A 22,852-nucleotide genomic window follows, 5' to 3' on the forward strand; every position below is an offset into this window, starting at 1 on the left:
TTAAACCCATTGTGAGATTGCTAGAAGGAGGGGTTGGAAGATTTGTGGGCAATTGACTAAAGAGTTATATCAGATAGTTTATTTCTGAAACTGAAAACAAAATCTTGTCTAGCACAGTTAAAGTCATTAAACATGAAAATGACAGCTTTAGCACAATTTTAAGAAAATACCCCTCTCTATTACTACACTTTCTCTTATTAACAGAATCTCAGAATAATTTTCTTTCCTTAGAAACCTGAGACAACTCTAGTCATAACTGTACTAGTTACTATGAAAATGGAAATAATTATCTTAGAATATTTTCAAAGTAGAGTGTGAGTGTGTATTTTTAGTGAGAAAGCTCTGATGGTTGTTGGGAATATAAAATTTACTGGACCTCAGCCCAAATCAAGATGCTTAAAACTGTGTTTGTGAAGCTTCACTCAAACCAGTGTGTCAAATAATGTATTGAATATTTATGAAAAGGGAGAATCTATATTTATATTCTTAGATCCATAATTTTTCCTTTCATGCTTCTATATATATTACCCTCAACTTTCTGTCACCACAGATAAAGACATTTTTTTGGCCCCGGGAATAAAAAGACAATTCCTTATTGTCTGAATGTAATACAGTCTTCATTGTACTATTCAACCCTTTGTTTATTTATTTTCATTTTGTGAAAAACCCTGGGTTAGCCCTTCTCAGATTATTGCTTATTTATGTGTAACAAATCCCACACATTCTAAAGGCATTTTCTTTAATTCTCTGTTGTCATATAATATGTTTCCATGGTACCATACACTATTATTTGTGTTTATGAGACTCAATTTCAAATTTTCTTTTTCTTTTTTTCAAGAAGATACTTTATAACCTGACCATATCAAAGTCTGTCATGCTGAGTCTATAGAATCTATATATTTTATTCTCGACAATGTAAGTTTTCAGAATAAAGTCAGGAAAATCAGGTCTTTATTGATAAATTTAGGTAGAAGATTGATGCACTAGGACAATTACCTGTTTACTTAGTGCCTTTAAATCTTTTTACCTGGAAAACCTATTTTCTTTTTTGGCTTACTGGTGACCCCTATAATTTTCTACTTAACTTTAAAGCACAGTATTGTATTATCCATCATAGGACAGGACCAATTGTAAACCTACAATCAACAGAGCCTGTATTTTGAATTATTTCAGCAGAGGTGGCAAATTCCAGTGGAACTTGAGTGAGGTGTGTGGTCTGTGGTCATTTGATGTGGCCAATCAACTATCTCTAATTGGGCTCCAAAATATAGTAACCCTGTCCCTTTTAACTTTGTGATATCTTACCAGATGATTAACCAACTATGAAAGATTTCATCAATAAGACTATTTCAGGGTATGTTCAATGAGTAAATGCTTAATGCTCACAGAGGAGGCAATGTAGTTGCAGAAGAACATTGAAACTATTATCTGGCATCAGTGCTCATTGCCCTGTGCTGCCATGTTACAGTATACCCCAGAATTAAGTAACCATAAGTACATAACAGTGATAGGTGGCTCTGTGATTATTTTTAACTTAGGAAAGACAAAGGTCTGGTTTCAATTGTAGGGGGTGGGTATTTAACATGTGAAAAGCATATGGGACACACTAAGAATACAAATTGGGAGCTACATGTGAAGGCTTACTGCCTTTGGGATTCAAGGTTCAGGGATGGAAGAAAGGCTCTGGTAGCTGTTAGGAGGGAGAACTGATTTATTATGAAAATGCTGATATTTCTTGCATGACTTTTTATTTTCCTTAGATGCTGGGTGAACAGGAAGTAATAACAGCTCTATTTCTCTGTCAATATAAAACTTGCCTTTCATATAATGTTACCTTTAAAGACACAGCATGTATATCAGACTCTATCGATCTACCTAGTAACAGTTTAAACAAAGAACTTCTGTGTTTGCTTGTTCTCAATAAAAGTTTGTACCCTTGTTTTCTTGGTGTCTAGATTTTACTTTCTCTAGTTGCATTTTAAAATTTAGAAGAACCCTTGCACATCAGCAGTTATTAAGATCATCAATAAATGCTTTTTCAAAAATCAAGAGAACACCTTATTTTATTCATTTGCATTATTTATTTCAAAAAGGTCTTAAAATACTTGTATATGAAATTGCAAAATGAATTTCTGATGGGTGGATATGTAATGTTCATGAAACATTTCTATTGTTTTTACAGAAACTGAACTATTGTTTTAGATGCATTTTAATTCCAATGACTTGAAACATATGTGTGTGTGTGTGTGTGTGTGTGTGTGTGTGTGTGTGTGTGTGCATCTTTGTAGTCTCTAAGGTAAAACATTGCTGTAAACTATGCTGACATTTTTATAGTAATTGTTTTATGTATTTACATGGTGTAGTACTTTTGGAACATTTTCAAATGGAGAATGGGCATTTAAGTTTTTCAAAATGATAGGAAAACATTTAAAATAAGTAATAATAGAGAATTATAGAAAAAGAAGAAACACTAGCATATCATAAAGAAGAAATATGTCTGACCATATGAGAAAGGCACTACTTCTTTTAAAGCCTAAACTTTCACTGCTCCATAAAAGAGGGCTATAAAAAGTAATGTCAGAAGTATAGCAAACATTTGCTAATATTATAGAATATCAGACAGTAACATAATAAATATGAATACCAATATCAATACCAAAATGTGTGAAGAACACAAGGTAAGTAGAACATGCAATCAACACAAACACATGGGTAGTAATGAGCAGTGGAAATCACCCAGATGTATGCAAAACTATAAAATCAAAGAGCTTTGTAATTAACTACCAGTTTGAAAGAGTTTTGGATATGAATTTGAATGGTAATTGAACTTTTACTTAGAAACAGGTAATCAATAACAAAATTCACTAATTTAAACTTTGCCTTCTCTTTTTTAATGCCCACCTCTTATAGCTAATATGCATAAAACTAGGAACATTCCATACAGTAGTCATATACGGATGTGAGAGTTGGACTATAAAGAAAGCTGAGCACCGAAGAATTGATGCTTTTGAACTGTGGTATTGGAGAAGACTTGAGATCCCTTGGATTGCAAGGAGATCCAACCACTCCATCCAAAGGAAATAAGTCCTGAATATTCATTGGAAGGACTGATGCTGAAGCTGAAACTCCAATACTTTGGCCTCCTAATGTGAAGAACTGACTTGTTGGAAAAGACCCTGATGCTGGGAAAGATTGAGGGCAGGAGGAGAAGGGGATGACAGAGGATGAGAAGGTTGGATGGCATCACTGACTCAATGGACTTGAGTTTGAGCAAGCTCTGGGAGTTGGGGATGGGCAGAGAAGCTTGGCGTGCTGCAGTCCATGGGGTCGCAAAGAGTCGGACACGGCTGAGCGACTGAACTGAGCAACATTCAGGCAGTTGTTTGAAGGAGAATTAAGACATATGTATAAACCTAAACTGAATAACAAGAATCCTGATAATTTAGTTTGGTTACTCCTCTCACGTCTGGAAAATAATACCCAGAGTAAAAGTCCACATGAGATTCTTTCCTACAGAAGGCCAGATACAGACAAAGCTGTGTTCTTAAAAGAGACTTAAAAATATCCCAAAACATTTCTTAATTTTTCTTTATTTGTAGAAACTCTTGGTTTTACTTTCTGTCAATTCAGAGTATAAAATATAGAAGCATACATCCATTTACATATATGTTTTAGTTTCAGTATCTAATATAAAGACTTTATGCAGATACTTAGGACCAATATCCTTGACTGGGAAAAATCTATCCATCAATAACAAAATAAGAAAGCCTCGTTTTCAAAGATATTGTTACTACTTATTCGATGGCAAACGTTGTCATTAGAAACTCAGTATATTAGAAGTTGCTCTATTTGTTGGAAAATAAGAATTTTGTGTTTTTGGAAAGCAAAGATTCACATAAACTTTCAAAGAGACCCCAATCATAGTGATAGCTACCAGTTGACTCATTAGATTGAAAGACGGGGCATTAAATCTACTTAGTGTGGTGGTATTTTTTTTTCCTTTATTTTAGACACAAATACCAGAAACACTTGAAATTCCATCCATTAAACTTCACCAGGAATAGATAATATTTTTGATGTTGTTCAGTTGTTAAGTCATGTTCGATTCTTTTATGACCCCATGGACTAGAGCATGCCAGGCTCCCATGTCCTTCACTATCTCCCTAAGTTTATTCAGATTCATGTCTATTGAGTTGATGATGCTATCTAATCATCTCATCCTCTGTCATCCCCTTCTCCTTTTGCCTTCAATCTTTCCTAGCTTCAGGGTCTTTTCCAATGAGTTGGCTCTTTGCACCAGGTGGCCGAAGGATTGGAGATACTCTTTTACATGACTTATTCAAAGCTATCTGTGGACTGACTATTTGTCCAAAATAAATATTTATGTATATAAGCTGTGGTTAGTGTTCCTTTTCTCATGTCAAGGTATCTTGGCATCTAGCAGTTGTTGAATACACTCTTGCAAAGGTTTTTGTAAAAGCACTTTGGTGACAATCTACATAGTGAAGTGAAAGTTAAAAGACTTGGTTTTTGTTTTAAATTTAAGGACTCCGATTTTCCACTTCCCACCTGTGCTCAAATTAAGCAATCTGTCAGCTTTGATTAATGGTTAAGGGAACAAAGAGTTGGTAATATCATTCACAGAGAAGCAGTCTCTCTATGTCCACTTTTCTCTCTCATACTTGTTCTAGGAAATGGAAAGGAATATGTCCTGCATGAAGTCAGGAGACTAGACCACTGTGAAGTGTGTGACGATAACTATCCTTAAGCCTACACTTCAGTTGTTTAACAGAAAGGAGTGAAGCCTCTATTTCCTGTTGGTTCAACATCCGAAAAGATTTGACCAAAATGTCACATCAAATCACCAAAAGGATGTGACTCAACCAAAGGATTTTAACTGAGCCCTCCTGAGTTGCCTGCTCTACTTATAAAAGAAGAAATAGAAGGAAAAGGAGAAGAAGAAGAAGAAAAAGGAGAAGAGGAAGAGGAAGAAGAGGAAAAAGAATTAAAAAAAATCATGGTTTAGTGAAAGAGGCTCACTTTTTTTTTTAAGCCTGATAGAATGGAATCTGGATTTTAACTCTTTCTAGTGTGATGACTTTAGACAATCCCTCTCAATCATCCTCGTCCGCATAATGAGGAGAAGGAGACTTACCTCATTGAGTTGTGCACAGACTGAAATGAGGCACAAACAATGCCTAGCACATAGTAGGTACTCAAGGTAATTAGTCCCATCTCTTTTCTCTTTATTTCTTGTAATTTCCTTGTTTTTATTCAAGATCATGGACTTTCTTTTGAGATGGAATTTGTTTTCTATGTTTGAATGTGGAAGATAAAGATATTAAAACAAAAATGGTACCATCTGGTGTACCTCAACTCCCTTCTTTTGCATGACAGCCTTTTGAAAATCATTCTAAGCCATCCATAAAATCAAGATTGACTGGGAAAATTGAATTCCTACACTATAACTGGTATATTTTCCCCTTCACAATCTCTAAGGTGATTCTAAAGGAAAGATGCTTTAATATTCAAGAAAGTTTTTCCAAATTAGTTGAAAGCTAATGATACATTATGATCATGGTACATGGTGGTTTTTGCCCTCGTGAATGACAGTTGATTGAATATCAGCAAGCAGAACTGAGCAAATTTGATGCTGGTGATAAAACACGGTTATACCAACAACAGCTGTGTCATCCTTCAAGAGAGTAGCAGTTGTCAGAATGGCTGCTATCCAAAAGTCTACAAGCAATAAATGCTGGAGAGGGTGTGGAGAAAAGGGAACCCTCTTACACTGTTGGTGGGAATGCAAACTAGTACAGCCACTATGGAGAACAGTGTGGAGATTCCTTAAAAAACTGGGAATAGAACTGCCATATGACCCAGCAATCCCACTGCTGGGCATATACACCGAGGAAACCAGAATTGAAAGAGACGCATGTACCCCAATGTTCATCGCAGCACTGTTTACAATAGCCAGGACATGGAAGCAACCTAGATGTCCATCAGCAGACGAATGGATAAGGAAGCTGTGGTACATATACACAATGGAATATTACTCAGCCATTAAAAAAAATACATTTGAATCGGTTCTACTGAGATGGATGAAACTGGAGCCCATTATACAGAGTGAAGTAAGCCAGAAAGAAAAACAACAATACAGTATACTAATGCATATATATGGAATTTGAAAGATGGTAACGATAACCCTATATGCGAGACAGAATAAGAGACACAGATGCATGGAACAATTTTATGGACTCTGAGGGAGAAGGTGAGGGTGGGACGTTCTGGGAGAATAGCATTGAAACCTGTATATTATCATATGTGAAACAGAACACCATTCCATGTTCGATGCATGAGACAAGGGCTCAGGGCCAGGGCAATGGGATGACCCAGAGGGATGGGATGGGGAGGGAGGTGGGTGGGGGGTCCAGGAAGGGGAACACATGTAAACCCATGGCTGATTCATGTCAATGTATGGCAAAAACTATTACAATATTGTAAAGTAATTAGCCCCCAACTAAAATAAATAAATTTATAAAAAAAAAAAAAAAAGAGAGAGTAGCAGTTGAAAATGAGAAAAGAATTGTGCAAACTGGGAGGCTCAGAAGTACTCAAATGGTTTGGTAAGTTAGTTTTTGAGCCAATAAGACCTGTAAAATATTATCAGCTATGCTTGTGTTCAAGGTAATAAGATGCATATATGTTTTCCTAGGAAAAAGTAATAGCTTAAGCTAATTCAGGGAAAACTCTATAAAGGCCCTAAGAACAGAACCCCTTATTGAAGAACTCAGGGCTGATTAAGACTCTAATGTGTCTCATCCAGGGTTTTATCATTAGAAGTACCAGAATATCTAGAGGCATTTATACCTTTATTATAGTCTTCAGAAAACAAAAATTTAGAGCACATTGCTTAAAAGAATGTTGGTAGTAGATTTCACAATTAGTCAATACTCTTAAGGTGAGGTCCATATGATTTCTAACTACTGATTATTGCCTTGCTTTTTAGAGTAAGTGGGAAAAACATAGCAAAAGCTGTTTTAAAAATTCTACCCAAGAACAAACATGTGATGTATGAAAATTGTTCTTTGTTACACTGACAATACGGATTCAAACATAGCTTCACATAATAAGTATGTCAAGGTAAAGCCAGGAGGAGAATACACTGAACAGATCACAGAGGGTTCTTTTGAGCAAAAACATTTAAATTTCTTCAGCTGGTATACCCAAAGGTAAACGTATCCAAAACATAACTCATCTTTTCCTGAATAGAGATGACAATTTTGGTGGAAACTGTTTTTGAATAAAAAGAGATTCATTAGACTGGCAGAAAACCTTTCAACCTTTTTTCACTTACACAAAGAATTGCATAGGGCATCCAGCACATTGAGTTTGGTCAGCAACTCAATTAGTCCTTTGGCAACTAACTTGTGTTTTATCCCCCACATGGCGCTGTTTTGAAAAGAATTATCTCATTTTCTAGTCATTTTCTCATCTCATCTGCAATATCAATTATTTACATAAAATATCTTAAATATGATACAAATGTTCAAAACTATTTCCCCTTCCAGTTCTTAGTTATTGCTCTGCTTTTGTGTAATTAATTGGGAATTAAAATTAAAGTTTTAATAGGAAATCAGAACTAAGGACACCAAGTTTCACCGTCAACTCAATTGCACAGGTTTCTTTCTTTCTTTTTTTTTTTAAATATTAACAAGCATGTAGCATGATTATTCTCTAGACACCCAACTTCAACCAAAAAATTTATGTGTTTTTTTTTTTTAAGAGTGTCATGGAGCAGTTTTGGTTAGGCTGGTGGCCCCATCTCTGGAGATCCTGATTCCAGAGATCTAATCTAATCTAATCCTGATTCTAATTCTAATCCTGATTCTCTTACTAACTGGCCTGGGATTTTTAGATAGGTAATGTGTCTGCTGGACATCAAATTTCTACCAAATGAATGCAAAAGTTATCAGGATTTCTAGGATATCTTTCAGTATGACTAAGTTTTGGCATACCTAAGATCAGGTACTCAATTTGGATCAAAGTAATATTGGGATTTTCCCCAAATTTATCTGTGTTATCTTTAGGTCTATATCTAGGCATTTATTCTTTTCTCCCCCACAGAGGTGCAGGATCCCCTTCCTTATTTTGGCTAAATCTAGGACATTTTGCTCTTAACTCTCTTCCTCATTGTGGTTATTCTCTTCCCCTTTCTTTATGTCTCCTTCACTTTATTTCTACCTTGAAATCTTGTAAAGCTTATTTTAGCATACTTCATCTGTGTGAATGCTACTGAATATAAAGTAGTATTTTCACATAAGAGAACTTTAATATTTTTCAGTGCTCTATTTCTGCTTTATTCATTTTAACTCCTCTTATTTGGTTTTATATTAGAGTAGGTTCCATGATGAAATTTATTTTCAGTTACTACTGTGTGAAGTGATGCAGTCTGTATTTCTTTGCATTTTTTTCTTGTTTAATATCCACATAAATCTAGAAGCTACTTGTATGGCCATTTTTTAAAGTGCAGTTTAAAAGCACAAAATGAATGGAAACATCCATGTCTAGAATTGAATAAGCATTTGACTTCCTCACTTAGAAATTTTCCACTGACTCAGAGTAGGAAAAACATTTTACAGTCATCTAGATCAAAACCCTGCCACCAAGGAGTATTATATTAATATTATTTCTAACATTAGGTAAACATGCATGTGGTTGGGAGAGATTTCACCAAGGTGAAAGCTATGTGTTTGTGAGGTCTTTTAGTCTAGGAACTTAAGTAATTTTCTTTCTTTCTTTCTTTCTTCCTTTCTTTCTTTCCTTCTATCTCTTTTATTTTTGATGAAAAACTGGCAACTAAAGGACCAGGTTCTCATTAATTATACCTACTTGTGGGTCAAAAGAGCTGGTTATGACCAGCCATCATTGGATATCATTGTGCTTCTCCAAGTTTTTCTGTCTTCATTTCTGGTTACCTGTTAGATGGCATGGGGCAACTAGCAGGCTTTGTTCCAGCAGAGAGTGGAAAGCAGACAATTCAAAAGGCCACCTAGTGCTGAAGAAGGACTCCAATCCAATGTTGGATTGTCTCCCTGAGTTAAATTTTGGTATCTCAAATATTGTGATTTTTAAAAAATCTTCCATTTAAATGTTATTAATTTTGAAAATTTTAAACTAGCATGGGGAAATACAGTCACCAAGTTCACTGTCAAATTCACAGTGTCTAGTGGGTTTACTAGGTAAAAAAATCAGTTCCTCTTCAGTCTTCATAATAGTTTTCAAATTTCCACTTTTGATATGGCTTTGCTGGGTCACAAGGAGCAACTTTCAGGGTCTTCTGAGTAAAATTTCCTTCCAAGCATAACAACTGATGATAGTTTCCAAAAACAATGTGGTTCACCTAGAGAGAAAGGGGATCTGATAATGAGCCATAGGCTGAATTTAACAATTGTGATGTAAAGAAATTAAAACCAATTTTTAAAAAAGGTGATTTCATTTTTTATTTTTTAGGAATTCCCCTGAAATAAATTAATAACATAAACCAGACTTTAGACAGTACTAAATTTGTCTTCATCTTAAAATAAATTCTCACACTCTCCAAGCTACAACTTTTAGTTCTTCATGAAACAAAAGATGAATTTTCTGATGATATGGCTGATAACTGTATTATTTAAAGGAAATAAATCCAGATGGTGTTTACTGTATATGGTGACTGGTTCTCTCACTGATGGTAGTAAGGAAAAATTAAAACACCATCACAAAAAATGAGTTAGTTAATTTCTTAAGTTCATGCTTTAGAATGCAAATTTAAAATAAAATGTGTTAGAAATGATGTATTTTATTTATGAGTTCCTTACCATGTTGTCTGATAGAACATAACGCCCAATGTCCAGAAAGTCCAAATATAACTAGAAGTCACAGGTATTTCAGAGGGTTCTATTATTGATTAATACTTATTAAACATCCTAGAAATTGTCAATAACCTACTTACAACTTGCTCATGAGTTTATAAGTTTTTCACCTATCAATCCTCTCAAATATCCATAACTGTGACAAAGGTCATTTTCATCATTCTTGCCTGGAGAATGCTATAGATAGAGGAGCCTGGTAGGCTACAGTCCATAGGGTTGCAAAGGGTTGAACACAGCTGAACCACTAACACACACACACAGATTTTGAAATGCTCTAAAATTTTATCAAATAGAGGTGACTTTATAATAATTTATTTTAAAGATACTCTTACAAAAACATTGTCAGCCTTGGATTTCCCTGGTGGTCCAGTGGCTGAGAATCTGCCTGCCATTGCAAGAGACACAGGTTCGATCCTTGATCTGGGAAGATTCCACATGCCTTGGGGCAACTAGGCCCAGGTGCCACAACTGCTGAAGCCTGTATTCCCTAGAGCCTGTGCTCCCCAGCGAGAGAAGCCACCTCAATGAGAAGCCCATGCACAGCAACTAGAGTGACCCCTGCTTGCTGCACCTAGAGAAAGCCCCTGTAGCAGAGAAGACCCAGCACAGCCAAAAAGAAACCAGAATATTGTCACCCTTTTAGAATTTTAGAAATATGATACTTGAGTAACTTCAAGGATTTGTAAAAAAGATGACACTGAGAAGATCTGGATTAGCTATAATAATCTGCTGGTGGGTTGTAAAGAGATCCCTCAAACATAACAGGGATGAGGTATGGAAAGGAAGATTGGAGAGTGTGATGCTTAGATCCTAATTTTATCCTGAGCAGGAAAAAAAAAATGTCATGAAGAGAGCAATCACTGGTTGTGACATCAGAAAGAATGGAGACACTCCAAGGAAAAAAGTGTGCATATTTTGGGGTCATCCCTGAGCAAAATGATGGTCTCCACATACTCACTACTCATTCAGTGGGTTTGGTGGCTACCTGCTAGTGAGACAGAAGAAAATTTGAGAAGGCAGGCCTGAAATTATTCCTGCCATTCCAAGATCCTACAGAAAACTTATGACTTTGTATCTTACTAAAATATGATTGGGGAAAGCAGAGTACTTGGACAGTGAATAGGATAGGGCATGGTTGTTCTGGTTAATATCCACAACTTGACCTCTGGAAAACCATCCTTGATTTATAGCATGGGGTTTTGTAAAATACTCCTGTCAATGTGACATCACTGAATGTGAAGTTGGCAAGAGCTGCACATGGTCAGCACCTGCAAGCTGCCTGGAACTGACTCCAGCACCCAGAGACTCCAGCACCCTAGATTCTCCAGAGCCTAAGTCTTCAGGAACCAGAGGACATGAGAAAATCTCTCTAAGAAAAGGAGGCAGGAAGTGGAGACAGATTCATACTAAGCACAGGGCTTAGGGAAGCATACTGCTTCTTGCTTTCCCCATCTACTCTCCCTATAAACTTTTCTGGTAATCAGTGAGAGCCAGTTCTAAGCCATAAGCCTGACTTTTGGCATTGCTAACTGACTTTCAGAAGCAAATGACTTTCAGAAACAAAGATGATAACAGCAACATAACCAAAAGAACTGATTTGAAGTAAATTTTGTTAAAAGAATAAAAAAGGACTCAACAATTTATTTTTAAAAAATCTGTTTATCTCTGTGTAAGAACTTTTACACAGCCTCTATTGTCCCTTACACATTTAAAGCCTCTGATTGAGGAAGCTGACAAGGAGGGTTTATGTCGCATTTAATGGAAAGTTGGATTTGTGGTAAGGAAGAGGTACAAATATTTTGCTTACCAGTTCTGGACGGAAGACTGATGTTGATTTATGCAGCCATCTTAGAGCTTTGTTTCTGTTATCACAAAGGTGCAGCCTCAGGGCCCCGTTATCAGGCACAGGAGCTAAGCACCACGCTCCGTGTTTAATAAGCCTTAACCAGGTGTAATTAAATTGTTGAAGCTGTGGGGAAAATGTATAAGGAGAAGGTGACTTTTGGCAGAAAACTCTTTGCTAAACATTTTTATTAGTAATGCTTAAGAATATAGGCACTCTAGTCAGATGTTTTATATTCAAAATCCTGGTATTGCCACTTTCAATTCTGATAGTATGGCCGTATTATTTACCCTGTCTAATCTCATTTTTATAATTTTTAAGTTGGCTAGCAATAGTGTCTATCTCAAAAACATGAAGTAATGTCTGACAAGTGTTGAGCACACAGTAGGACATCAATTAACGTTAGCTGCAATAATAAAGCAATTATTTAGTACAATTAGTACATGTCTGTGAATGGGTATCCTTTTAGGTGTTCTGAGTGGCAGGCTAGCCTGATACTTGAAGTATTGGAGCATTCAAACCACCACACGATTCAGGCCCCCAGCCACTGGGGCTAGAGGGAGAGCCAAGTCCCAGTCCTAACTGACTTTGATGGGAATTACTATGCTTATTTTTTTAATACTAGAAAATTGGACTCCTAGAGGCTGTGCTCTATTATAGGAAAGGTTAAAAATCTTTCTTCACTGATAGCACAAAGAATCACCAGGTTGCATTGTGTTAATATCCCCCAGTTCACAGCAATTCCTCTTGGAGAAGTCCAGTTTGAGGGAGTTGCCAAAGTCTAAAATAAATACTGTTTTAGGTAATGGGATTGTGTTTTTAATTTTTATAATTTTTTAAAAAATTTAGTTCTATCTGCCTTGTCAACATACTCTAAAGCACTAGGTCTGTAGGAAATCTGTTGTTTTCAGTTCAGTTCAGTTCAGTTCATTTCAGTCACTCTTGGAGACTACGTACATGTGACCTCAGGTCCTTTGTCTTAAAGGGAGATCATTGTGGATATTTTGGACATGTAACCCCAGGAACTGGGTCTGAGAGGGGATCACTCTTGAGTCTGTAGGGTTTTGACCCAGGTTCAAGGTCTTGGAGGGGCGGTTCAGTTCAGTTCAGTTCAGTCGCTCAATCGTGTCCGACTATTTGCAACCCCGTGAACCGCAGCACACTAGGCCTCCCTGTCCATTACCAACTCTCCGAGTTCACCCAAACTCATGTCCATTGAGTCGGTGATGCCTTCCAACCATCTCATCCTCTGTCATCCCCTTCTCCTCCTGCACTCAATGTTTCCCAGCATCAGGGTCTTTTCAAATGAGTCAGCTTTTTGCATCAGGTGGCCAAAGTATTGGAATTTCAGCTTCAACATCAGTCCTTCCAATGAACACCCAGGACTGATCTCCTTTAGGATGGACTGGTTGGATCTCCTTGCAGTCCAAGGGACTCTCAAGAGTCTTCTCCAACACCACAGTTCAAAAGCATCAATTCTTCGGTGCTCAATTTTCTTTATAGTCCAACTCTTACATCCATACATGACTACTGGAAAAATCATAGCCTTGACTAGAGGGACATTTGTTGATAAAGTAATGTCTCTGCTTTTTAATATGCTGTCTAGGTTGGTCATAACTTTCCTTCCAAGGAGTAAGTGTCTTTTAAATTTCATGGCTGCAATCACCATCAGCAGTGATTTTAGAGCCCAAAAACATAAAGTCAGCTACTGTTTCCACTGTTTCCCCATCTATTTGCCATGAAGTGATGGGACTGGATGCCATGATCTTAGTTTTCTGAATATTGAGCTTTAAGCCAACTTTTTCACTTTCTTCTTTCACTTTCATCAAGAGGCTCTTTAGTTCTTTACTTTCTGCCATAAGGGTGGTGTTATCTGCATATCTGAGGTTGTTTTACACCAGTGTAAACATATTTAAAGAAATAGACTTCTGCTTAAATCTACCTAAATACTTTTATCTAATGCATCATTTGTAATGTGATTGGGATTTAACTTAGATTATCAAGTATATTATTGTGTTAGAACTTTCCATTCAAACAGTAGTCTCTGGACTAACATTAGCATCTCTTGGGAGCTAGTTAGAAATGCTGAATTTCAGTTCCCACTATGGACCTACTGAATCAGAATCTGCATTGTAACAAACTCCCCAGATGACCTGAATGCACATTGAATTAGAGCAGCATGGATGTGTGTCATAATACAAGGATTTATTGAAAAGGGACATTTTAACTGATTGAAAAGTTAGTAACTAAGGAGACATCTTAAGTAAGGTGAAGCTAGGGCTTGATGGTTCAGTCCTAGGGTTTTATTCCTTTTGAACTTTTATGGATGAATCCTACAGTCACCAGCTTAATATTAAGCCTCGTCAATCCTGCCAAAAATAAGTTAACTTCCTCCATGTTCCTTTATGTTTAATTACTCAAACCAACCCAAAGAAGCAGAAGGTAAAAATGAGTAACAAGACAAAAAATGAAGATGGATGTTTGTGGAAAGCAGGGGCTACATGATTGATACTTTTTGTTCCCTAGCATCCCTTTGAGAGACTGAATGGTTATTGAGAACTTGGGTTTTCAGGTAAAATACTGATTAATTAGACAGAGAAAGTCACTATAATGATGAGTCTTGAAGGATTGCATATTATTTAATATTTTACTTTCATGTAATTTGGACTATTTATGGTTTTGTCTTATACTTTATGACTTGATTTCCTCTTTGAATTGTTAATGCATGAAAATTATTTCTTTCAATTAATTTTTGACACTTTTCTCTTCCCTTCTGTCTCCTCTTTCCTAATTAAGAAAGAATTCCATTAACTTCAAGTTTACAATCCATGGCTGAATTATATCAACAGAGAGGACAAAAATATCTTTTTATTTTCCTAGCAGCAGCTTTGAATTAAGAGGTAAACATGGGGTGTGCTTGAAAATAAAGTCATATCTCTAACACAAAGCAAAGCAAGCCTATATTCCCATCATAAAATAATTTCTCTGGCAAAGAGTTATCTGCAGTTTTAGGGGGCTGAGTTCAACTCCTGAATCCATGTTCCTGTGAGTCCAATATAGCAGCCAAGCTGATAACTGTCCGAACAGAATGAGAGTGGGTAGGAGCATATGTTGGAGAGGGAGGTGCCATCGCTCAGAGCTCTACAGAGTCATGGCTCTGTTTTCCCAGGCCCTACTCCCTCTCCTAAATACTGTGCTCAGGTTTGTTGAAGTTTGGCTGTAGAGTTTTCTACCATGGATCATGAATTGTGCTATTTGCATTACTCCCTTAGGAGTACCTGGGTGGAGGAGGGGGAAGGACAGGTGGAATCAGAGAATAAAACTGCTCCTTTAGATTAAGTATTTAAGAATTTGTATGACTTTATTTTCATCATTTTGTCTTTATATGTAACGTGTTACTTTTCTCATTTTTGTCTTTATTACTATAGCAGTGAATATTTATAGAGCACCAAATGTTCGATATTATTTTATAGACTTCCTATGTAGTATCTAATTCCATTCTCACAACAGCTTTGGGGCCAGCACTATCATTGCCATTCACCTGAGGGTTAAGGAATTTGCAGTTAATGCATTTTTACAAATGGTGGAACCAGAACTGGGTCCATGGTGGGTTGACTACAGTATCCACCTTTATTCCCCCTGTCACTGTCTTTTACATTCAGAGGTGGACCCTAAATGTCACCAACCTTATGATGATACAAAAATGTGAAAATTAATTATTGTTTCCATAGGCAAAAAGAACACCTCAACTGAGTGAGGAATGTGTCATACCCTTCACCTATCAACCGCACTAGCACTATCAGCTGTACCGACTATGAGAGAGAAAACCCCAGCTCAGTGTACCTTGCTGCTCCCATCACAGTCTTCCAGAATGGCTGTGGTATTTCTGATGGAAATGCATTTACCCAAGGCCACATTAATAAGCTAGGAAGCAAAACATAAAATATGCATTAAGAACAAAATATTTTAAAGTAGAACAAGACATTCAGAAAACACAGAATATAAAACAATAATAAGGTTAAAGATAGTTAAGTTAATAGCTTAGCATTACTTAGCACTATACGATTTTATTGGTTGCTATCTCTAACAGGGACATAATGTAATCTTGTTGAAGTACAGCTTCAATCTGTCAATTTAGGCCTGTGATTCAGCCACAGAGCCAACACACAGAAGCTTTTAATTAACCCTTTCCTGGAATGCTGAACAGGAAAAGAGCAAAAGGTGGCATGAGAAGCAGTTATTTTCTTGTCTCAAGTTTGTCTGATGCATATATTAAAAGTCAGTGCACATACTTGCAATTTAATCAAAGCAATGGTTATGGGCTCTGTTCCCTGGCTGACCCCTCCAAGCTATCTGACTGCTTAAGCACTGAATCATAGATAAATTGAGTCTTTCAAAAACAGCAGATTCCAGCTGACTCCCGGTCAGAATCTTCCTAATGACTCAGGCAAGCTATAATTCATTACAGGGAAGTCACGAACGCTAGTATGGAGCCAAGCTTAAAGACACTTTCTGGCAGGCCCCCAGGTCTTTAATGGATTTGCAGGGTCCAACATGGAGGCAGCTGTCTGTAAGTCACCATTTAATGCAGAGAAATGTTGATTCCCTTGCTCCCTCTGACATTCTGGGCAGGTCTAAAGAGAAGGTGGGTTAATAGTATAACACAGTTTGAACTTTTCAGACTTCTGAAAGAGCTATGTAGAGCTCAGTCTACACTCAGGGAAGTGCCCTGTGCTGGCAAGTGGGGTGGGCCCTGTGGCCAGGAACACTATTTGTGTCCCCTCCTGTTCCAGGGTAACTATCCAAGAGCTCTAACTAGGGAGCATTGTAGGACACAAGTTGGGGTGCTCACAGAGTTGTCAGACTTCATAACATAGTACTCAGTGGATTGGTTCGCACTTTTACATGCTTAATTTTTCCTACAAGAAAGTAGGGGACATCTTTAGGGTCTAGCAAGTGAAGAACAAAACCTAAAAACAAGAGGTATAATGGCAAATACTGGTAAGCAGGGGACTGATACTGAATATCAAAAAACCTGGAGTTGAGGTCTTCCACACATGATGAAAAGCTAAAACGTTAGGCCCTGGGTGGAATGGTGTACAGGGAAAAACAATTTATTCATTAGCACTGGGAAACAAAGGGGAAGCTTCTCCCAAGGGAATCTGAAACCTTACATCAACCTTCATTTGCGTTTGAGATGCACACACCACTTGCATTGACTAGGAACCCTGACAGAACCCTCAAAGCACTGAAAAAAAAACAAACAATATACCAGTTTTGTTGCTTCTGGGGTGACCCGCATGCAAAACAATTCTAGAAGAACAGACTCTCCAACAGAAATCCTCAAAGGAAGCACTATTCACAATTTAAAGTGACAGATTTGGGAGGAGACAACTGGCTTCCCAGGTGGCACAGTGGTAAAGAATCAGCCTGCCAATGCAGGAGGCACGAGAGATGCAAGTTCAATCCCTGGGTTGGAAGATCCCCTGGAGAAGGAAATGGCAACTCACTCTAGTATGCTTGCCTGGAAAAGTCTATGGACAGAGAAGCCTGGTGGGCTACAGTCCATGGGGTTGCAAAGGATGAGACATGAGTGAGTGACTGAGGGCATGCACCCATGCACACACACACACACTCCATCATTAGTGGGAGAGTCAGAACCCACAGGACGAATCCACCACCATGAACTTCAGGGAAGAGAGTCAACAGTCATGTGTGGAGATAGACTAATCCTGGAGTTGAAAGAAAGGAAATGGTGTCCCAGTTGATCTCAACAGAAAAAACAAACAAACAAACAAAAACTCCTGTACCTGTAGATTATGCAGAAAATATCTTCAAGTGAGTTTGGAAAACTCTGGCTTCAGGACAGCTGACCAGGTTGCCCTGCTCCAGAACCTCCAGTACTGAGTGCAGAGGGAATGTGGTACAAGAGTTTGCCAAATACATGTGACAACAGAATCCTCTTTGACAGCATAACTTTGCCCAGAACAGTGTTTGGGAACCCTTGGTTTAATTGATTGCTTTGTATTTATTTCTCACAATCCCTTCTTCCAAGCACTAAAAGGCACAAGAAGGAGAGAAACCTTTTCTATCCCTTGCCTCTCTCTCCCCTCACTTCATTTGAATATATGTTTCTCTTCCCTCCTTTTGGAAATTACTGAGGAAACTGCTTTCCTTCATTCATATAGAAATGGTCGATGAATGCTAAGGAATTGATATTCTTTCTCTCATTATGAACAGTTTTGAAAACTGGGCTCTCACTTAAAAATATATCTATGCTTTTATTGTAAGCCATATCAATCTTATTTTAAGATCAGGAAGTATGTACAAATTTTAAATTATCCATTTTGAATTATTTCATTTTCCAATTTAGGAGGTTGGAGTTCTCTATGGTTTATCCCAGAATAGGTAAACAGTAGACTAGAAGCTGTTTGCTGAGTTAAATCCAATATAAATTCAAATTATTGCTGAGGTTCTTTTATTATTTTCAAATATTTTTGGTTCAGTGAGAAAAGATTTATTCTTATTTTTAAAAAGTCAAACTTTCCTAGGTGTGTAGGTTGAAAGAAGGAATGATATGGAGCAAGTAACAAAAAGTTGTGGATTTTAGTTTCTTGGAACTTTACAAGATTATATATCCAAAATAATGATTTAGTTAACCTTCCTCTGAATTTCCTGGGGAAAGGTCCTTTTTTTAATGGTAATAATGCTCCCTACTTGTTGCTTCAGAGGGAACCAATGTCATCTTTATTAAAATTTGTCTAAGGAAGGCAACAAATAAGGAGGAAAACAGAAAGAAAGAATTTATTAAAATCATTTCTGCATTTTGTTGTATTATAGCTCAGGCATCAAGAGAAAGCTCTTTCATTAGAAGAGCTCTTCAAAATTCGAATGGAAACGATTAGACAAGCGAACCTCCAAGAGGAGGCAAAAGATAGTTTTTTAGTTCCCTCTGGTGGTTAAAGTCCAGTAATGCTCTTACTGAGATTCTGTGTTGTCAGGACAGGAAAAAATTACTATGATGAGAATTTCTTTTTCTTTTTTCCTGCTTAAGAAGTAGAGGTTAAAAAATGTAAATTTATTTTTACAGGCATATTACTTGAACAGTGTATAAACTCAGGATATTCATCCTAAAGAATTATCTAAGATAAAATAATCAAGTTGAACCTCTGAAGTAGCAGTTATTGCATTTTTACCTACAAAGATGAGCAATTATGTCATATACAAAACTGGTTACATATACTTATGTGTCAGTTGAATTTTATGAAAGCAGAACAAATTCTTAGACTGGTTTTCTCTCTTTCCCACTTTTCCAGAATCTCCCTTATACTATCAAGGGAAATGGCCTAAGTGTTCTTATCATCAGGAAATTTGGTAGGCAGAGAAAGATTGGTTTGTACAATCCACTTGCTAGGGAGAACTGAAAAAAAAAAAATGATGTAAAAAGAGCAGGCTTACTGAGGGCCAAGTCTGAACATTTTGCAAGAAGAAAAAAAAAATAGCACTGGGAATGTTTATAAGTCAAAATTAAATGAGAAATAAAATAGTAAAAGATTAAAAATTTGCATGACCAGGGAAGACCTCTAAGTCAAGGGTTGACTAATCATCTCTAAACTTAGTATATGGTAAAGATCCTCATCTCTTGCCATCCTCCTCAAATTAAGCCTCACTCCTAGACTGAGTTTGAAACGGATTTTGTAAAGAGTTTTTCTCCTTCCTTAATTTTTTCTTAGCTTTGTAGTCTATCCAACTTATCAAGTTTGACTTCTTTCCTTTTGGTATGTTATTTTGTCCCTCGAATTTTCTCTGCTGTTGTCTGACAATTTCTGTTATTTTCAGTCCCCTTTTGAAATCTATAAAACTCTAAATAACCATGCCATCCCATTGCTTACTCAGTAACTTCCAATTACATTCTGAAAAAAGAAAGAGACAGAAAAAGATGAGAGAGAGAAAATCCTTACTCTGCTCACAAGGACCTGCGTGATCCAACTCCTTCTCCCTCTTGACCTTCATCTGGTGCCATTCCTCCTACCTCCTCACACCTTAATAACAACACCCACCTTCTTTCTAGTTCCTGAATGCCTCAAACTGTCACATGTCAGAGTTTTTGCATAAGTGACGTCCTTTGCCTGGGGCTCTCTTCTTTATAGCATGGTGGACTCTTGGTCTTTCAGACCTGGCCTTCAATGTCTTCATAGAGTTGACTACTCTTAAGAAAAATTCATCACTTGTGGCCAGTTCCCTGATTAAAAGCTACTATATTTTTTTATTTACACTTTACTTGCTTATTTCTTTATTATCTTTCTATCCTACTCAGCTTTAAGTTCCACAGAGAAGGGATAAATCTACTTTATTCATTACCCTATAATCCAGTTCTTAAATAATGCCTGGTTTCTTGACACTTGGTAGGTGTTTGCTGAATTAATCAATAAACATGGCTTCCTGGAAGCCTTCCTCAAGTTTACCTAATATGTGCAGTCAAGACAAACCACACTTTGTCTCCTCTGCACTCATACTTGGTGCTTATTTATAAAGTAATAATTCATTCTTTCCCACACATTTTCAAAAAGGTTTTTACCTTGTATTTTCACAAAGTCAGATTTGAAGTTGCTGCTTGAACTTACCACACCACTCGCCCTCACAATGGGAGCCTTCAAGTCTGGGAAAACATTCTCCAAGTACCACCTGAAGCTTTTGCATTTTAGCTTCTTTCGAAGTTCTCGCTGTTGGGTAAGGTTTCCGACGTCTAACCCTTGGTCTATGAGGTGATCCCCATGGCCGTAGAAAAGCTCTTTGTACTCATCGAGCCAGACCTCAGCCACCCGAACCAAGTTCCGCTCCACCGTCTTCATCCGGTCTTTGGGGAAGGAGTAGGGATTGTCATTTCGGAATATGTGTCCCACTCGGGAACAGGGAATGATCTCAATTTCGCCACCACACATCCACACCTGGAACAGTTTAAAAATATGTACCAGTTATCAAATGATTGTCCACAAATCATGGGTAATTAACAATAACAAAAAAACCACCTGGTGACTTTTTTCCCCCTGTTGAAGTAATAACTCTTCTAATATCCTTTTCAACAGAAAATTAAACTCAACAGGTTTATTTAATTTTATTCTATTGCTGTGAACTATTTTAGGATTATTAGATTATATATTTTTGCTTTTCCTCTCCTGAGTTGTAAATCTTTTTTTCCCCGCTAAAGAAATCCTCACAGAATCCCAGTGTATGAAATGTGTAATACAAGTTCCTGCTTTAGTAGAATCAAGGAAAAGTATATGTTTCAGTTTTCTCAATATCCCCTTCTCACATTTGGGATGATCTACCTGACTTGCGGAACACAACTTGAAGACCATCCTTTTTGATCAAGAGCTCAAAGTCACACCCCTATTACTATATACACCCAACTCCATAGGAAAGCAGGTAATGTGGATACTCTGCACTATGGCTGCTGCCATGGATTTCTCAGATATTAATCAATGGTTATATAAATACCCAGCATTATCTGAGCTTCCCTAAGTTGCTGTAGTATGGCCTTTTGGTGGCCTGCTCTAGTGGCTCTTTTTATTCTTCTGCCTTGTGCTCTCCAAGATGGCCTATTACTAAATAATTTCATTACTTCTAATATATTAGAAAAATATATGAGTTATTTGTATTGAATATTCATCTCACAGCATTTACACTAAATGGCAGACAATTATTTCCCTCACATTCAGATGCAGAAACTGTGTTGTGAAATATGAGGGAATGCTAATAAATTTCATGAGAGTTATTGATTCTTCCAAATTCAATCTGGGATATGAAGACATTAATCTAGAGGCCCTAATATTTCTGTGACGTTTCTTCCCAGAGGCAGTCACATATCTGATTGTATTAGTAAAATGAAACCATTTAAAACTGCTAGACTCTTAATTGTAAAGATAATTTGAGAAACACTCAGCGATACCTTGAAAGAGAGCTCCATATTTTCTCCACCCCAAACATCGAGCCCAGGATCATATGTTCCAAGTTCAAAAAAGTAATTTTTATCAATAGAAAATAATCCACCTGCCATGACGGGACATCTACAAAAAGAAAAGTTGGCTTTTAAATCTTGCATGTCAGGGGAGCTCAACTTTTAGGGAGTGTTCCCTAACAAGAGGCATTTTAGAATAGTTACCACATGCGAAGAAGTCTTGGATAAAGTCACAAAGAGCACCTAAGTGACAAGTTCTCTGGTTCTTGTGGCAAAACTTGATTAGAGGCAGCAAAGACAGGGTCTGGAACTAGGATTCTTACTTGGCCTTGACTCTTCAACACAAATTCTCCAGAGATGTTATTTTTAATAAGTTATTTAGTGCTATTTAGGAAAGATGAGTTAGGCACTGTTTTAAGTGTTATAGATATATTAAATCAGGCCTTACAAAAATCCTGTGAGTATATACCCCTAAGAAACTACAGTCCCAAAAGGCAAGAAAATCTCCCAAGTTCACAGACCCACTGGTCTGTGGGCTGTATATCTGGGGTTCAAATTTAGGGGGTCTGGCTTGACTCTAAGATCTCTTCTCCACTATACTGCCTAAACAGTACAGAAACTTTACGACAGCTTGTTATGTTGCTAACACTTATATGTGTGTGTATATATATATATATATATATATATTTTTTTTTTTTTTTTTTTCCTTGGCTGGGCTGCAGGGCTGTGGCATCTTAGTTCCCTGGCCAGGGTTGGAACCCTGGACTGGGAGCTCAGAGGCCTAACCACTGGACCATGAGGGACGTTCTTGGCAAATACTTTTTGAAGCACTTTATCTATAGTATTATCTGATTTAATTCTCAAAACAATCCAAGAGGTAGCTACTTCTGTTAGTGTTAATATAAAAATGAAGAAACAGACAGGAAGAGGTTAAGTAACTTTTTAAAGCTCACACCACTAGTACGTAGTAGAGTTGAGATTTAAACCCAAGGGGTCTGACTCTAGAGTCTTCACTGCTGTTATTGATCATGGGGAAGAGAAACTACACTTGAGTCAGTAGTTAGAAAAGGCAGTAATCACGTCCCATGGTGGTTGCCATGGAGCCAGCTGAAAGAGGTTTGTATGGAAGCTCTGCAG

At 37.2% G+C, this 22,852-nt stretch overlaps 1 protein-coding gene across 2 annotated transcripts in view; it reads right to left on the bottom strand.

Moving 5' to 3' along the window:
- Nucleotides 1-9,160: 9,160 nt before the first annotated feature.
- GALNT5 (polypeptide N-acetylgalactosaminyltransferase 5) overlaps nt 9,161-22,852 on the bottom strand; it is a 39,487-nt gene continuing 25,795 nt past the window's right edge. For both annotated transcript variants that reach the window (XM_081576101.1, XM_081576102.1), the window contains exons 6-10: nt 21,707-21,824; nt 20,382-20,705; nt 15,601-15,681; nt 11,722-11,883; nt 9,161-9,403 (exon numbers count right to left, since the gene is read on the bottom strand). In XM_081576101.1, the coding sequence (XP_081432227.1) occupies nt 9,263-9,403; nt 11,722-11,883; nt 15,601-15,681; nt 20,382-20,705; nt 21,707-21,824 (826 nt within the window). In that variant the 3' untranslated portion in view covers nt 9,161-9,262. The remainder of the gene's footprint in view (nt 9,404-11,721; nt 11,884-15,600; nt 15,682-20,381; nt 20,706-21,706; nt 21,825-22,852) is intronic.

Source organism: Giraffa tippelskirchi, chromosome 3 (assembly GCF_054371585.1).
Source record: "Giraffa tippelskirchi isolate mGirTip1 chromosome 3, T2T-mGirTip1v1.2.pri, whole genome shotgun sequence".
NCBI classification, from domain to species: domain Eukaryota; kingdom Metazoa; phylum Chordata; class Mammalia; order Artiodactyla; family Giraffidae; genus Giraffa; species Giraffa tippelskirchi.